Source organism: Oncorhynchus tshawytscha, linkage group LG04 (genome assembly GCF_018296145.1).
Source record: "Oncorhynchus tshawytscha isolate Ot180627B linkage group LG04, Otsh_v2.0, whole genome shotgun sequence".
Taxonomy (NCBI): Eukaryota; Metazoa; Chordata; class Actinopteri; order Salmoniformes; family Salmonidae; genus Oncorhynchus; species Oncorhynchus tshawytscha.
The window spans coordinates 24,995,417-25,011,647 of NC_056432.1; the positions used below are offsets into that span (position 1 = coordinate 24,995,417).

The 16,231-nt window shown below is 41.3% G+C and overlaps 1 protein-coding gene across 3 annotated transcripts in view; it reads right to left on the reverse strand.

Moving 5' to 3' along the window:
* LOC112248408 (adhesion G-protein coupled receptor D1) overlaps window positions 1–16,231 on the reverse strand; it is a 62,063-nt gene that overhangs the window by 40,479 nt on the left and 5,353 nt on the right. For all 3 annotated transcript variants that reach the window (XM_024417400.2, XM_024417401.2, XM_024417402.2), the window contains 6 exons: window positions 15,198–15,455; window positions 13,976–14,043; window positions 13,277–13,432; window positions 13,080–13,136; window positions 1,548–1,677; window positions 869–976 (listed from right to left, as the gene is read on the reverse strand). In XM_024417400.2, the coding sequence (XP_024273168.1) occupies window positions 869–976; window positions 1,548–1,677; window positions 13,080–13,136; window positions 13,277–13,432; window positions 13,976–14,043; window positions 15,198–15,455 (777 nt within the window). The remainder of the gene's footprint in view (window positions 1–868; window positions 977–1,547; window positions 1,678–13,079; window positions 13,137–13,276; window positions 13,433–13,975; window positions 14,044–15,197; window positions 15,456–16,231) is intronic.

Below are 16,231 nucleotides of genomic sequence, written 5' to 3' on the forward strand. Positions count from 1 at the left end.
AATACTTGGAAGTATCTCAGTCCAAGTGGGAAAAAATGTACTTTTTCTGCACTTAATTGGCTTATAAAGGCTCCACTTGGTGCCTTTAATACAGTATACCATGTGTCAGGATGCACAATGTTACATTAACTCAATCAATGAGCTTAGGTTGTCAGCAGTAACATTTATATTCCATTTCTGATAATGGTGCTTTAATAGATTATTTAAATTATTGTTTTAAATGTTAGTGTAGCAACACAGTGCGTTTGGGGGCCAAGTGGATCTGACCCGAACACAAGTCAAACAAACACAGTTTTAACACTGCCATAATTACTGCCTAACCAGCACTCACAGCACAGATAAGAGTGAGTTAAGCAAATAAATGAGTTCACTGTGAGTTGAGGGATTTCTTTTTAATGGACAGTAAAGTGAATGACAAGTCTCCTTCTCTCTGACTCTCTCAGGTGTGTCTAAAGTAGTCACTGATACATCTAGTCATAAAAATCACACAGCACTGTAGCTGTACTCCTGTACTTTAAAGCATCATGAGCAGTCCCACGATGGCTCTCTCACACACTATCTTCTGTGTTAAAGATCTTTAATCCTATCATCATAAAGAACTACAGCCCAATAACAAGGGCTTCCCAGCTGGGCAACTTTTTCTTGGCAGAAACAGTGTGCAGATCTAATGAGAAGTATTTCTTAAATTCAATCCAAGGAAGCTGTGTGCTGAGGAGGAGTAAGAGCCGGACACAAAAGAAAGATGAGCCTATGCTATATTCTAGCAGTGTAATATGCAAGACAAAATAGGAATTACTTTGAGAGAGTAAGTATGTAAATGTATTGTATGTTTGTAGAAGAATAGTGGAATGGGATGTAGGGAACTCACACTGCATGGTGAATGCCTCGCCAGGCACTGAGATGTAGTTCTTTCCTTGCGTGGGGAAGCGGTAGAGTGGAAGATTGTAGTTCTGTGGGATCTTCATTAGAGAGTAATCTGTTCGGGTCAGAGGTTAGAAACAGAGAGGGACTACTGCGAGTGGTTAACTAACTCCAACACCAGGCCTGGAGGGTTCTGACTGGGAGCCAAAGGCACAGTGTTATCTAGTGGTGATGATGATTTATGTGCAGATCAAAGATTTGACTTAGCCCCTGGGAGAGAGACGATGAAAGCTTGTCTACAGGCAAACAAAAATATTGTGCACAAATGGGGTCTGTTGAAAGGACCATGGTTATCTAAGCTTTTGGGGAACCCAAGAAATGCAAACTTGTAGTGTATTCAAGGGTTTAAAAACGCTTCTAAAGTTTGTAACTTCCACTTTAAAATGTCAGACTTGATTTGCCCTAGAAAAATGTAACAACCCATACACAAATGTGTAATTAATAATACTCCACAAAACAATTCACATTTCCTGTTGCTACAGGATTATTTTCCTGCTGTAGCATACTGGCTCAAATTAAGATCCTACATCTGTAGGGTCTCTAACACTCTGTTTACAGTTAGACACTACAGTGTGTCAGTACAGTACAGTCAGAACTGGAGAGAGTTGAGTCACCATGGTACTGACCTGCTACAAAGGACTTTCCTCCCAGTGAGATGAGAGAGTGAGGGCTGGGGCTGGACTCCAGGCTGGACACCATCTGGACCATCACTTTATCCACTGTCTCAATCAGCCCACTGACCACAGGGGTGGACTCCTGCTCCGAACAGTCCAGTAACAACATTCACACTCACAGAGATACACTGACAGCTTACTGTATTTTGTTTTGTTTTTGAGAGTTGGTAAATTACCATTGATATAGACCATAAAACCAAGAAGTTACTGTGCTTGCCTTAAGAGTGTTATCAGCTGGGAGTGGGACTATATATACACAGAGGTGGGACCAAGTCACTATTATTCGAGTCACCAACAAGTCTCACGTCACAAGGTCTGAGTCTCAAGTCGAGTCCCAAATAGAATGGGTTGAGTCTCAAGTCAAGTACAAGTCGTGCATTCTAAGAGCAAGACAAGTCAAGCAGAGTCACATATACAGTGTAATAGATCTTTAGATGGTTATTCATATGTCTGTGTGTAATGAACACAAGGGAGACAGAGCGCTGGTTTCAAGCGCAGGGGGCAGCAGGTGTTTAATGTAAAGGACCACAGGAGGAGGCAGGTAGCTGGGTCCAGGGGCAGGCTGCAGGTCAAACACAGGGGGTCCAAAAGGCAACAGTACAGGCAGGGAAAAGGCTAGTAACATCGTCCGGGAGATCAGGCAATAGGTGAATAACAGGAAATCCGGTACAGGCAGGGAATAGGCAAAAGGCGTAGTTAGTGAGGTAGGCAAAAACTATCACACACGGGAGACGTAATGACGGGAAAAACAGAGCTTGGAAGAGAAGTGTGTCAAAAGCAAACAACACCTCAAAAAGATGGGGTGCAAAGAACTGAACTAAATAGTGTGTGATAATGACGTATTGGTGTGTGAACAGGTGATCAGAATTCGGGTGATTGGGATCTGGAGAGTGAGCTGCATTCAGGGGATCTATGTGTCTGAGAGTGTGAGCTGGAAAGTGGGCTGGAGAATTAGCTGCATTCAGGGGATCTACGTGTCTGAGAGTGTGAGCTGGAAAGTGGGCTGGAGAATTAGCTGCATTCAGGGGATCTATGTGTCTGAGAGTGTGAGCTGAAAAAGTGGGCTGAAGAATTAGCTGCATTCAGGGGATCTATGTGTCTGAGAGTGTGAGTTGGAAGCAGATGTTGCACTGGGAAGTTAGATATTTAAAAGAGTTAATTTTAAGTGAAAAACTTTAAAGTTCTATCTGCATAAACACATTTGAACTTGGTGCTATAAGGTTCTCTCTGCAATCCAATCACAAGCCTGAACAATATAGATGGACCAATCAGAACACGTCTTTTCCATCTCCCTCTTAGTATGGTCTAGGCTAGTCTAGTCAGCAATAAATAATGGCACTCAGGCAACAACAAAAAAACACTGTCAGAAAGCTTAAAGTAAATGATTGTTGTTCAGTAATGACAGTAATTGATGATCTTAATTAATTTCATAATGCATTTGATGATGAGTACTGACTATCTTGGTAGTGATATTTTATAATTGATGTATTCAAATGGCTGCAGTCTTCTTAAAAATGGAACATTTCTAATTCAGAAGTGTCAGATAGAACCTTTCAGAACATTCCAGAGCCATAAGGTACAAATGATTTACACATGTCTCAGGATTTTGATACTCTGTACTTGAGATACTTTTAAGGTGAGGACCTCAACGGATTATGAAAGAACAATTCTCTACAAAACAGTTCTGAGATCTGGTATGTGAAATCTTTGATGCTCAATATCTCAGAACTATGCGTTGCGTAGATAGAACCTTATAGTCGCAAGGTCACGAAACCTTAGTTTATTTATTAAGGTTATCAGACAGCCCTTTTCATTATTTAGTCTACAACACATTTTGATGATGTAATAATACATTTTAAAAACAAATTCCAAATGCAAGCTTCATGAGTAAATGATATATTTCAAGCAGTTTTGACATACCAAAAGACGGCCTATGCCAGTAATTGTCGCTTGTTGCCACCAATGTGAAGGAGCCAAAACTTTAACTTTGCTGGAGTATTGAAACACATCATCTTGAGATGTTTTGAAAAATGACATGGTGTGTTGTAACACCACTTAATCAAGTGTTCTGCAGCACCTTGCCAGGGACTGGGAGCCCTACCAGAAAAGGTTGAAAATACAATTTTGGTGTTTCGAGCTCTGTTTAGTGCAGAATTATACACCTCTTTTGGTGTTGTTTCCTCTCGCTAAACAGTGCTCAATCTGTAAGCAGTAATTAGAGGTTTGACAGTAAACATTGCAGGATACTGTATTTACCTCTACATTTAAAAGTTGGAAATGTGGGAATGGGTCGTCTCATTATTGAATGTCATTTTGCCTGATGGTTTTGAAAGCTGTTCATCATGATCCATTACAACTCATGGCATAACGTGGCGCTTAATACTAACACATACTGGCCGATAGGTGCGGTTAGAGTGTTGGGTCAGTAACTGAAAAGTCGCTGGTTTGAATTCCTGAGCCGACAAGGTGAAAAATCTGTTGATGTGCCCTTGAAGGAACTTAACCCTAATTTTCTCCAGGGGTACGGCCCTGTAAAACGACATATTTCACTGCAGCTATCCAGGTGTCTGTAACAATAGTATTTTTTTTACATAGAACTATACATTTTTCTTTCTTCAAACATGTATACAACATTGTGTAAAATAATCATGAAGTCAGAAATGTTTTAATTACTCACGATCCTGTCAAAATTGAGCTATGTGGCAAAATAGGAAGTGCAAGGAGATTAAAACCAGACTTCCAATGAGATCAGTAACAACATTTTCTCAATCTTTGCTTATCCTCATAAAATATATTTACATTTTGAGCAAAATGTTATGTTGGATTTATTTCCCCCCAAAATGGGTCAAATTAAATGAACAAATAATTGAAATGACTTGCATTAATTTATTAGGTTTACAGTATGTTATTTTTATTTTAAAAAAATATATTTCAATTCTCCACAGAATATCTTTTTACAGTGTGGCTGTGTAGTTGAGTGTAAAATTCCAATGAAATTCCAATGAAATGTCGTCGTACCATCTTACTAAGTCGGGAGTTCAATTCCCGCTTTCGCCTGTCCCACTTCCACTCCTTCTCTGTCTCCTCCTGTTTCTAAAAATCTATATTTAGGCAAAAAAACATTTGCAGTTCTCCATTTGAGAACTTCTATTTGAATACCTCTATTCTGTTTTTAAAACTTTCTGTGTATCATAACACTGACATTGGGTTTAAATTCAAACACTGCAAACACCAGATCTCAGCTTAGGTGCACTACTTTTCATAGTTTCATTACACAATCATAGTGTTTTGAGTCTCTTTTTTTACAGTGTACAGCAAATCAGCAATTTGTTCGCTAGTTCAGTGGTTCTCAAACATTTTGACCCGCAATCCCAAAAAGGAGTGGTTCAATGCTTGCAACCCCCGCACAATCGCTGAGCAAATGTAGCCTGTCATTACAGCCATAAACAGTGATACATTTTCAAAGTGCAAGATAAAGAAATGAAGTGTGTTTTACACCTGCATTTTGAGCTGAAAGTCATTCATGTTAGCAGTGAATATCAACTAGGGATATCATCAGACCCAGCTCGAGGATGACATGCCTGAGGGAGCATTTTAAATCAATGGGGGGGGGCACAGCTAGTATTGCTTTGGAGCCCTAATAAAACAAGGTAGATTGGTCATACAGTTGTTCAAATGTATGAAAATGTATCTGAAATGTAGCCGTACACATCAATAACCATTGTTTTATATAATAACACAAGAAAGATATGTGCCCCACTATGAAATACTGTACAACTGTATCCGAAATGCAGCGTAGCTGCCATAGACCTACACATAATTTGCGCACAGAACAGCTCGACACAATGAGCACCACTAGGCTATCAAAGATTCTTACAGGCTTCATAGCTTAAACTTCAATCAGTACAACTATAGGCTACATTTCTGTTGAATTTGTGACACTACGCAATGAGCTTAACCGACAGTAAGCAATATTTTCTGTGGGCGTGTTTCAGAAAAGCTAACTAAATCAAACAAAGTGCATATTTTATATTCATAGCTGATGTGAAATGTCCTACATGACAGCACCCAATTTGAATCTGCCACGAATAAGAGTACATGCCCATTCAGAGGGCAACACACACACGCTACAGGAAGAGAGCAGAGCGATAAAGTGGGCTGTGTCATTTTCAAAGTATTGGCATCACTTTTACAGTAACCTATCACACAATGACTGTAATGCAAATGAATGATAACAGAGTGAACATTTGCCTACTTCTTTTAGTAGGCTACACACGGTACTGGCCCTATACTACTGTGACATACAAAATGTACAAAAATGTAGGCCTATCTGAAATGCCGACATATACACACCACCTGCCATTTAGCACAGAAGAAAGCATGTGATGTTGAAAAGAAGCCCCATGAAGACTGATAGCCCAAGATGAGTTCATTAAAAAAGCACACACTTTAACCATCGATTCAGGACCATGGACAAAAGGCTACCTACCGCCAGTCAGTGAGATGAAATTATGCAATACCAATTTCAGCATCCCCGAAGTGGACAACAAGGACAATAGCAAAAAGCTTTGGAGCACCTTAAATTAAATTTGGGGCAAAAAGGCAAACTCAGCTCCATCAGTCATTGAGCCAGATGGCTCATTCATCACAAAACCCACTGACATTGCCAATTACTTTAATGACTTTTTTCATTGGCAAGATTAGCAAACGCTGACACTACACATCCAAGCATAATTATGAAAGACAAGCATTGTAATTTTGAATTCCATAAAGTGAGTGTGGAAGAGGTGAAAAAACTGTTGTCTATCAACAATGACAAGCCACCGGGGTCTGACAACTCGGCTGGAAAATTACTGAGGATAACAGAGGATGATATTGCCACTCCTATTTGACATATGTTCAATCTAAGCCTACTAGAAAGTGTGTGCGCTCAGGCCTGGAGGGAAGCAAAATAAATTCCACTACCCAAGAATAGTAAAGACCCCTTTACTGTTTAAAATATCCGACCAATCACCCTGTAACCAACCCTTAGTAAACGTTTGGAAAAAAATGTGTTTGATCTGAAACAATGGTATTTTACTGTAAACAAATTGATAGACTTTCAGCACGCTTATAGGGAAAAAAGATTGTGGGAGCTGTTTTGTTAGACTTCAGTGCGTCTTTTGACATTATCGATCATAGTTCTGATGGAAAAACATATGTGTTATGGCTTTACACCCTATGCTATATTGTGGATAAAGAGTTACCAGTCGAATAGAACACAGAGGGTGTTCTTTAATGGAAGCCTCGCCAAAATAATCCAGGTTGAATCAGGAATTCCCCAGGGCAGCTGTGTAGGCCCCTTACATTTTTCAATATTTACTAATGACATGCCACTGGCTTTGAGTAAAGCCAGAGTGCCTATGTTAGCGGATGACTCAACACTATACACGTCAGCTACTACAGCGAGTGAAATCACTGTAACACTTAAAGAGCTGCAGTTAGTTTCAGAATGGGTGGCAAGGAATGAGTAAGTCTGTAACGGCTTTCTTCCGTCGAAGGAGAGTCGGACCAAAATGCAGCGTGGTTAGTACGATACATGTTTAATGAATGAATAAACACGACAAAATACAAAAACAAGAAACGGAACGTGAAAACCTATACAGCCTATCTGGTGAATACAAACACACTGAGACAGGAACAATCACCCACAAACACACAGTGAAACCCAGGCTACATAAATATGGTTCCCAATCAGAGACAACGAGAATCACCTGACTCTGATTGAGAACCTCAGGCAGCCATAGACTATGCTAGACACCCCTACTCAGCCACAATCCCAATACCTACTAAAACCCCCAATACCACAACACAACACAAAATAACCCCATGTCACATCCTGGCCTGACCAAATAAATATATAAACACAAAATACTAAGACCAGGGCGTGACAAAGTCCTAAATATTTCAAAAACTAAAAGCATTGTATTTGGGCCAAATCATCCACTAAACCCTAAACCTCAACTAAATCTTGTAATAAATAATGTGAAATTGAGCAAGTTGAAATGACTAAACTGCTTGGAGTAACCATGGATTGTAAACTGTCATAGCAAAACACATTGATACAATGTATGTCCATAATAAAGTGCTGCTCTGCCTTCTTAACAACACTATCAACAAGGCAGGTCCTACAGGCCCTAGTTTTGTCGCACCTGGACTGTTGTTCAGTCGTGTGGTCAGGTGCCACAAAGAGGGACCTCGGAAAATTACAATTGGCTCAGAATAGGACAGCCCTTAAATGTACACAGAGAGCTAACATTAATAAATATGCATGTAAATCTCTCATGGTTCAACGTGGAGGAGAGATTGACTTCATCATTACTTGTTTTTGTAAGAAGTGTTGACATGCTGAATGCACCGAGCTGTCTGTTTAAACTACTAACACACAGTTCCGACACCCATGCATACCCCACAAGACACCAAAAGTCTCTTCACAATCCCCAAGTCAAGAACAGACTATGGGAGATGCAGGGTACTACATAGAGCCACGATTACATGGAACTCTATTCCCCATCAGGTAACTGATGCAAGCAGTAGAATCAGAAAAATACGTCTTATGAAACAGCGGGGACTGTGAAGAGACACACATACAGGTATAGACAGAAAAACACATGATAAGATATGCACTCTACACACACGTACACATGGATTTTGTATTGCATATATGTGGTAGTAGAGTAGTGGCCTGAGAGAACACAATGTGTTGTGAAAAGTGTTATTTTTTTATTGTATATAACTGCCTTAATGTTGCTGGACCCCAGGATCCTTAATAAACACAAATACAAATAGGAGCACCATGCCAGGGCTCACCTCTGTGCACAACCAATAGGCTACATGGGTCATTGTCCCTATACCAATAAAATAACGCAAAGCTGTATATCTATCAATAGCAATTAGACCCCCAAAAGCAAGCACATATTAAGAGTCAAAGGTCAATTTCACATGCATTGAAGTAAAAAGTGAAGGCCTAAAGTAACTACACATTACATTAAAAAAACTGCCAAACAACCAGGCATTAGGGAAAAACTATTAATTTAATATTCTGGCATGGTGTCCATGGCCATAAAGATTGTAGCTTACCATTTAGAAGAGCTGCAGCATCCTCAATGATGTGTTGCACCTTATGAGAAGTTTCTGATTCCCTTCTCCTTCCTGGCGAAATGTATTTGTCAGGTCCCTCTCAAACGCCAGCTGGACAAGCTGTGCTTTTGGTTGATGTAACATACTGCGTCTGTGTTCACTGAATACGTTCTTCAGGGTGGAGAAGGCCCCAAACGTAGATGCCACCAAATGTTAATCCATGTTTCAGTGCCAACAGCACAGTCAGCTGCTGACAAAGGCCCGCCATGTCTTTGAAAAACACTGAGTGGGGTCCATTTGTTGTTGTTGGCTGCAGTTGCGATTTCACTTTGCAAGAATTTCCGATTCACAATAAACTCTGCTTCCACTGGTTCAGTTTTGGTTAGATACAACAATGTCTTTGGTATTGCTCACATCCCAAACGTTTGGGCTCTTGAGATCAATGGCACACAGAGCTTCCACCCGTTGACTATTTTAATTGTGATGAAATTTCCCCAAGCACGGCATTCTATGAGCTGAAAAACAGTATTTTACACTCCCTTATTATGCTGGTCCACAGTGCTTTACAATTACTGTACATATTGTACTCTGGCAGAGATTTACTCATGAGTCTCAGTCGTTTACTTGGAGCTGGTGTGCTCGTGCCGTCCAGGCATGCCTCCCAAAGCTTTTCAAATTCACATCACAGGTTTTCAATGCACCCATACGTACAGTGTGGACAAGTTTGGCACCGGTGTGTAGATCAGTAGCTTCAAACTGCAGTAACTTGTTAGGATTGAGGAACCCCAGCTATTTTGTGAGTCATGTTAGAAATAAACTTAAGCTGGGCTCTGTCACTGCTTTCAATAAGCCTGTGGCCTCAAGTCTCACATATGTGCCATATGTGCAAGTAGATTCGATTTTACTGAGCACAATTTCAAAATGACTGACACTGTGGGGAGATGGCCAGTCCAAGTAATTTTAGTTTTCCCCCAGTGTACTATGCAGTACTATGGGCTCACGAGTGGCACAGCGGTCTAAGGCACTGCATCTCAGTGCTACAGGCGTCACTATAGACCCCGTTTTGAACCTGGGCTATTTCACAACTGGCCGTGATTGAGAGTCACATATGGCAGCGCACAATTGGCCCAGTGTCGTTCGGGTTAGGGTTTGGCCCGGGTAGGCCGTCATTGAAAATAAGAATTTGTTCTTAACTGACTTGCCTAGTTAAATAAAACAATTAAATAAAAAGCTACTGGGTGTTTCCTAAAGAAGATACACATACTGAAAAAGTCCTCTATCAAATCCTCAGATGACATAAGGTGCACCACAACCAAACGCAGACCTTGAACCAGGCGCTACAAAAGGCCCGCTTTCTCCCACTGAAAATGTGTATCGGATAAGTGTCAAGACAAACCTGGCTCCTCATCACTAAGGTTGTCATGTGCTAGTGGCAGGGGTAACGGAGGTGCATGTGTTTGTTGTGATGTTACCCTTGTGCTGGTGCTAGGCCATGGCTCTTCTCCATCTAGTTGGTCAGCAGGCAGTGTAAGGGATAGGTGGGTACTGCATTTGCTTCTAGGCTCCTCAACCTCGGTGGTCGGGCTAGCAGGCTGCTCGGTGAGCTTGGCATCGTCAACATGGTGGTCCCCAGTTTTTGTTGCTCTTGGCAGTGGCCAGCCATTTTCAGATATATATTCTAACCAAAGCTTAGCGAACTAGCTATAATTATTCAGTGTACCACTACCAAAACTTAATGAAGCTAGCTGTAGTTGTCTGCAATAGTGAACCACCTTTTTCCCTCTGTGAGAAAAGAAACTGTCAATTTGACCCTGCCCTGTGATCCATGAGCTTCCTAAACAAGGTAATTAAGGTGGTACCTTATGACATTGTATGGCTATATAGGTGCCCAATCAGAATGCCTTTTTGGATTTTAACTACAAAATATTACATTATCAAATGTCCCATTCCTCCCCCTTCCTCAGATCATGAGCACACATCGGCATATGGCCTCCATAACCACGGGAAGTAGGGGTGCTAACGATGCTGCAGCAACCCCTGATAAAATACAAATGGTAGGCTATATGTAGCCTATTAAAATAATATTTTTCCCATTCATTTTCACACTGGCGAACCCCCCAAAACCTTCTCACTGGGCTTGCTCACCTGACCTGCAATGATTGACCGCTTTCTGATCCAATCAGAGAGCCGAGTGTGTGTTTCACTAACCAATCTATTTTCTTGCAAGTGCCATACCGTCTCTGGCTGCGTGGAGAATAGCCTAAGCCAAGGAGACTCTGTGCCACAAAATTAGTGACAAATGTTACAAAAGCTGTCCAAATAATTTCACGTCATCAGTCTCAAGTCAAAGTTGAGCCTCAAATCTTGAGGCTGCAAGTCAAAGTCAAGTCTCAAGTTATTTTATTTTCTATCAAGTCGAGTCTCAATTCATCAAATTTTTGACTCGGAGTCAAACTGAGTCCAAGTCATGTGACTTAAGTCCACACCTCCAGCTTGGTCTTATAGTTCATGTATCTGACACTCAAATTAGTATGCTATGCTGTGTTTGGTACGGTTACATAAAACAGAAAGTTACTTAAGACAAAAAATTAAAGGAGGGTGACTGGACGGCGTGGATGGGTAGCATATAATGCAAACGTCTAGTAACCCAATGGTTGCGTGTTCAAATCTCATCACGGACAACGTTATCATTTTAGCTAATTAGACATTTTTCTACTAAACTCAGCAAAAAAAAACGTCCTCTCACTGTCAACTGCGTTTATTTTCAGCAAATTTAGCATGTGTAAATGTTTGTATGAACATAACAAGATTCAACAACTGAGACATAAACTAAAGAAGTTCCACAGACATGTGACTAACAGAAATTGAATAATGTGTCCCTGAACAAAGGGGGGGTCAAAATCAAAAGTAACAGTCAGTATCTGGTGTGGCCACCAGCTGCATTAAGTACTGCAGTGCATCTCCTCCTCATAGACTGCACCAGATTTGCCAGTTCTTGCTGTGAGATGTTACCCTACTCTTCCACCAAGGCACCTGCAAGTTCCCAGAAATTTCTGTGGGGAATGGCCCTAGCCCTCACCCTCCAGTCCAACAGGTCCCAGACATGCTCAATGGGATTGAGATCCGGACTCTGCGCTGGCCATGGCAGAACACTGACATTCCTGTCTTGCAGGAAATCATGCACAGAACGAGCAATATGGCTGGTGGCATTGTCATGCCTGAGGGTCATGTCAGGATGAGCCTGCAGGAAGGGTACCATGAGGGAGGAGGATGACTTCCCGGTAACGCACAGTGTTGAGATTGCCTGCAATGACAACAAGCTGTGCCGATCCTGTGCAGGTGTTGTTACACGTGGTCTGCCACTGCGAGGACGATCAGCTGTCTGTCCTGTCTCCCTGTAGTGCGGTCTTAGGCATCTCACAGTACAGACATTACAATTTATTGCCCTGGCCACATGTGCAGTCTTCATGCCTTCTTGCAGCATTGCTAAGGCATGTTCAAGCAGATGAACAGGGACCCTGGGCATCTTTCTTTTGGTGTTTTTCAGAGTCATTAGAAAGGCCTCTTTAGTGTCCTAAATTTTCATAACTGTGACCTGAATTGCCTACCGTCTGTAAGATGTTAGTGTCTTAACGACCGTTCCACAGTGCATGTTCATGAATTGTTTATGGTTCATTGAACAAGAATGGGAAACCGTGTTTAAACCCTTCACAATGAAGATCTGTGAAGTTATTTGGATTTTTAAAAATTATCTTTGAAAGACAGGGTCCTGAAAAAGGGACGTTTCTTTTTTTGCTGAGTTGACATACTATTTTTTCGCTACTTTGCATGTTAGCTAATCCTTCCCCTAACCCTAACTTTAACCCTTTAACCTAACTCCTAACCGTAATCTAACCTAGCTAACTTTAGCCACCTAGCTATTGTTAGCATTAGCCACCTAACCACCTAGCTAAAATTTGAAATTTCATAACATATTGTACATTTACTATGTTACATCTACCCTGGGTCCAGGTTGCAGCTAGTACACCTCTGATATACACTGTATTAACTGGCGTCTGACTTACTGTTTATGATGCTCTACCACATCCAAGTCTATTGTTTTCATGCACTAAGACCATCTGGTTCAGCCTGCTTATATGAAAACAAGCGTGTTTGTTCAGTGTCTACAGAACATTGAAATCACAAACTCACTCATTCCTGTGTTCGCACATGTTAGTGTTGAAAGATTTAGAGCCAGAATGAATGTGATCATATTCACAATTTAGTATCATATAACTGGTTTACTGTAAACCCATATTTGCCTTTATCCTGTCAAATATTGACTTTCACAAAGTGATTTCACAGAGATATCATGAACTCATTTACCTCATCCTCTCGAGCCACTTCAGAAGACAGCACTTCCCCCACACTCTTCAGAAAGGCCTGGGTGGGACACAACATCATGGGTCTGTGACCTGATACAAACTATTACAATATACTTTGGTGTGTGTGTGTGTGTGTGTGTGTGTGTGTGTGTGTGTGTGTGTGTATGACTGTACATAGTTCTATCCTTGTTAAAGTACCTGTGTGAGGTTGTTGGCAGTGTCTTGGGGGATGGTCTTGTTGGGCAGGCTGAATGGCAGAAACTCCAGGAAGCCTTGCATGGGCAGAGAGTCCTGGGAGCTGTGGATCTCCTCACTCAGCCTGGTGTTGATAGAATAGGACACATCTGTGACTCCCTGGGGGGAAAAAAGCACCATGCATTAAAACAGATCTTATTCTCTAAAGATACTCTCCCAAGACCAGAATGGGACCAATATACACAGGACACGTTACTTAACCATTACCCTATCCAGTTAGACCTCTTTCTGCCTAATGTCTGCTGTAAAAGTATGCTGCTTATTCTCTAACTTCATGCCCTACAGGGACCCATTTTGTGCTGTTTTGAACAGCTGTCTCTGCTTTCGCCAGTCTACGTCCACAACTGCCGTTTAATAAACAGAAGAGGTTCATTCACATGTGCTCTTAATATCCTTTTTTCCATGCAATTCCTGTCTTAAAGGAAAACAATAGTTCCATAAGGAATGAAATGTTTGTTTGTGTTGGTGGCAGTTCAACCACCAGGCTTCTACCTCATTTCCTGTGAGGCTGCCGTGTGTCTGTTCTAGTTGTAAACCCTGAAAACCATTTCAAATATCCAAGACATGCACATTCCTATGGTGAAAGGTCTAGATGGGCACCAAATGTATTATCTGTATAAATCTCCAATGTTGAGAACTCACCGGTGTTTGTGTCGTAGAGGAGACTTCTTTAGGAACACTTGCTGTGGTAGGATAAGTCCAAGCATCACCTAGTTGGAGAAATATATGAGACCCATTCGCCCCTTCCACCTGTCATCTATGGGAACACTATCTACATGCCAAATGGATTGCTGAGAGAAGAGCTGGATTTGTTCAAACCCCAAAGATAGATGATTCCTTGCTACGTGTCTGATGATGGTTGGACCTCCCCCAGCCAGGGAATGATGAAAAGAAGTGCTGTGTGATGGTACCTGCTCTTCATATAATCAACCACCTAATACATCATATAGGTACTGTACAAGCCAAAGCTATGTTGGAAGGAAGTCATGAAATCATGCTGTCTGTAAATATCACTAGGTGCACTCAGCAACACTAAATGACCATATATGGTTTTACATTAGAACCATCCCTTCCAACAGTCAGCTCTTCTTTAGTCCCATTCATTCTCTACAGGTGTAAAATTATAAAATGCCTTCTATTACCATGACAACTTTGTTGTTTATGTCTGTTATGTCTGGGGGGAAAAAACAGCACTGAGACCACCTGAATTTCAACATAACCACCTGAACCCTTCACAATGGGTCTAGTTATTAGACAAAGCCTCAGGGAATTGGTGCCCACACCCACATTATTAGTATTTTCCATAAGCATGACTAGGGATTCATCCATTTTTACCAGCAGACACAGTTCACCATGATCTGAATAACACTTCTAGGACTATACAGAGGTCATTGTCCATTTCTTTTGAGTTTTTAGAACCACCCAAGATGAATCAAAGCAGCAATGAAAAAGGTAATGTATTATTTATATTTTTACATCAGTTTAGTCCCCTAATCTAAAACCCACGTGTTTGGCCTATATCCCCACTGGACACTTAGTAACAGTACAGGGCCCTTATCAGATGAAATGCTTATATATGGTAAAAATATGTGAGACCCTTATAAGGTGGAAGATTGTGAAACAATTTTATGGTAGACGTAAGTGAGATGATTTTAAGATGGGGAGGATTTGTACAGTTGAATATGTTGTCGTGTCTTCCATGCGTCAGTACTGTGGATGGAATGTCTATGACCAAGATGGAAATTGCTTTTGAACCCCTTTCTCCTCACATCCGTCCAGGGGAAATTGTGAACATAGCGAACATTTCACATCACGGAAAAAAAGAGTGGAACAAATTCAGACTGACAGTGACATGTGATCTTACCTATGGCAGCCTTGTAGTACATAAGGATCTCCTTTGGTGACAGAGCCCTCTCCCAGATGATAAACTCATCAAAGGCTCCTGTCAAATGGTGTCCATAGGACTGGTCATTTCCTGTCCCAATGACCAGGTCAGGGTAAGGGTCTCCATAGTTCATAGACACATTGCCAGTGGGGTCACTGGTGTTGAATGTCCCATTGATGTAGATGTTGAGACCATCCTTCAGGGTCCAGGTGAACAGAATGTGGGTCCAGAAGGGCCCTGAAAGGGAAGAGAGAAGCAGAGAAATCATAATCATGACAAGGTCAGACAACAGTGCTTTTCCACTAATATCTGCCCAAAATGTCCCTATGTTCTACCTCACACTCTTAGAAAAAAAAAAAAAAAAGCTATCTAGAACCTAAAAAGGGTTCTTCGGCTGTCCCCATAGGAAAACCCCTTGAAGGCCCCTTTTTAGTTCCATGTAGAACCATTTACACAGAAGGTTCTACATGAATCCCAAAAGAGTGCTACCTGGAGCCAAAAATGGTTATTCTATGGGGACAGATGAAGAACCTACTTAGAACCCTTTTTTCTAAGAGTGCAGCCATTCAGTCAGCACCTCCATTCTATCCTTCCAAATGGTTTCAATAGACTCCTCCAAGGAGGAAATAACATATCCAGTACTTCTAAAGGTAAACGGACAATAAAGAGAATCCCAAAATATATTCACTGTGAACCGTTCCACCAGTGGAGGCTGGCTCAGAGTGCCAACACCCAGCTATCCCTTTGAGATTGGTTTAAACACAAACCATATGTCCCACCAAGACGTTCCCCATTCACTTGTTCAATCTCTCTTTCCTTTTGGTCTCTCCCTATATTTTAGATAGAGATGTTTCTGTTGAACACAGGTTAGGCTCGAACACATTGTGACAAGGTCTACCAAACCAGTCATGTCTCCTGGTACTGGAAGAGGTCTCAAAACAGCTGGTTGAGTCATAGATCTAAGCCTTTACCTCTGTTATGAATCAAAGGCTAAACAACTGCATGGTAAAATG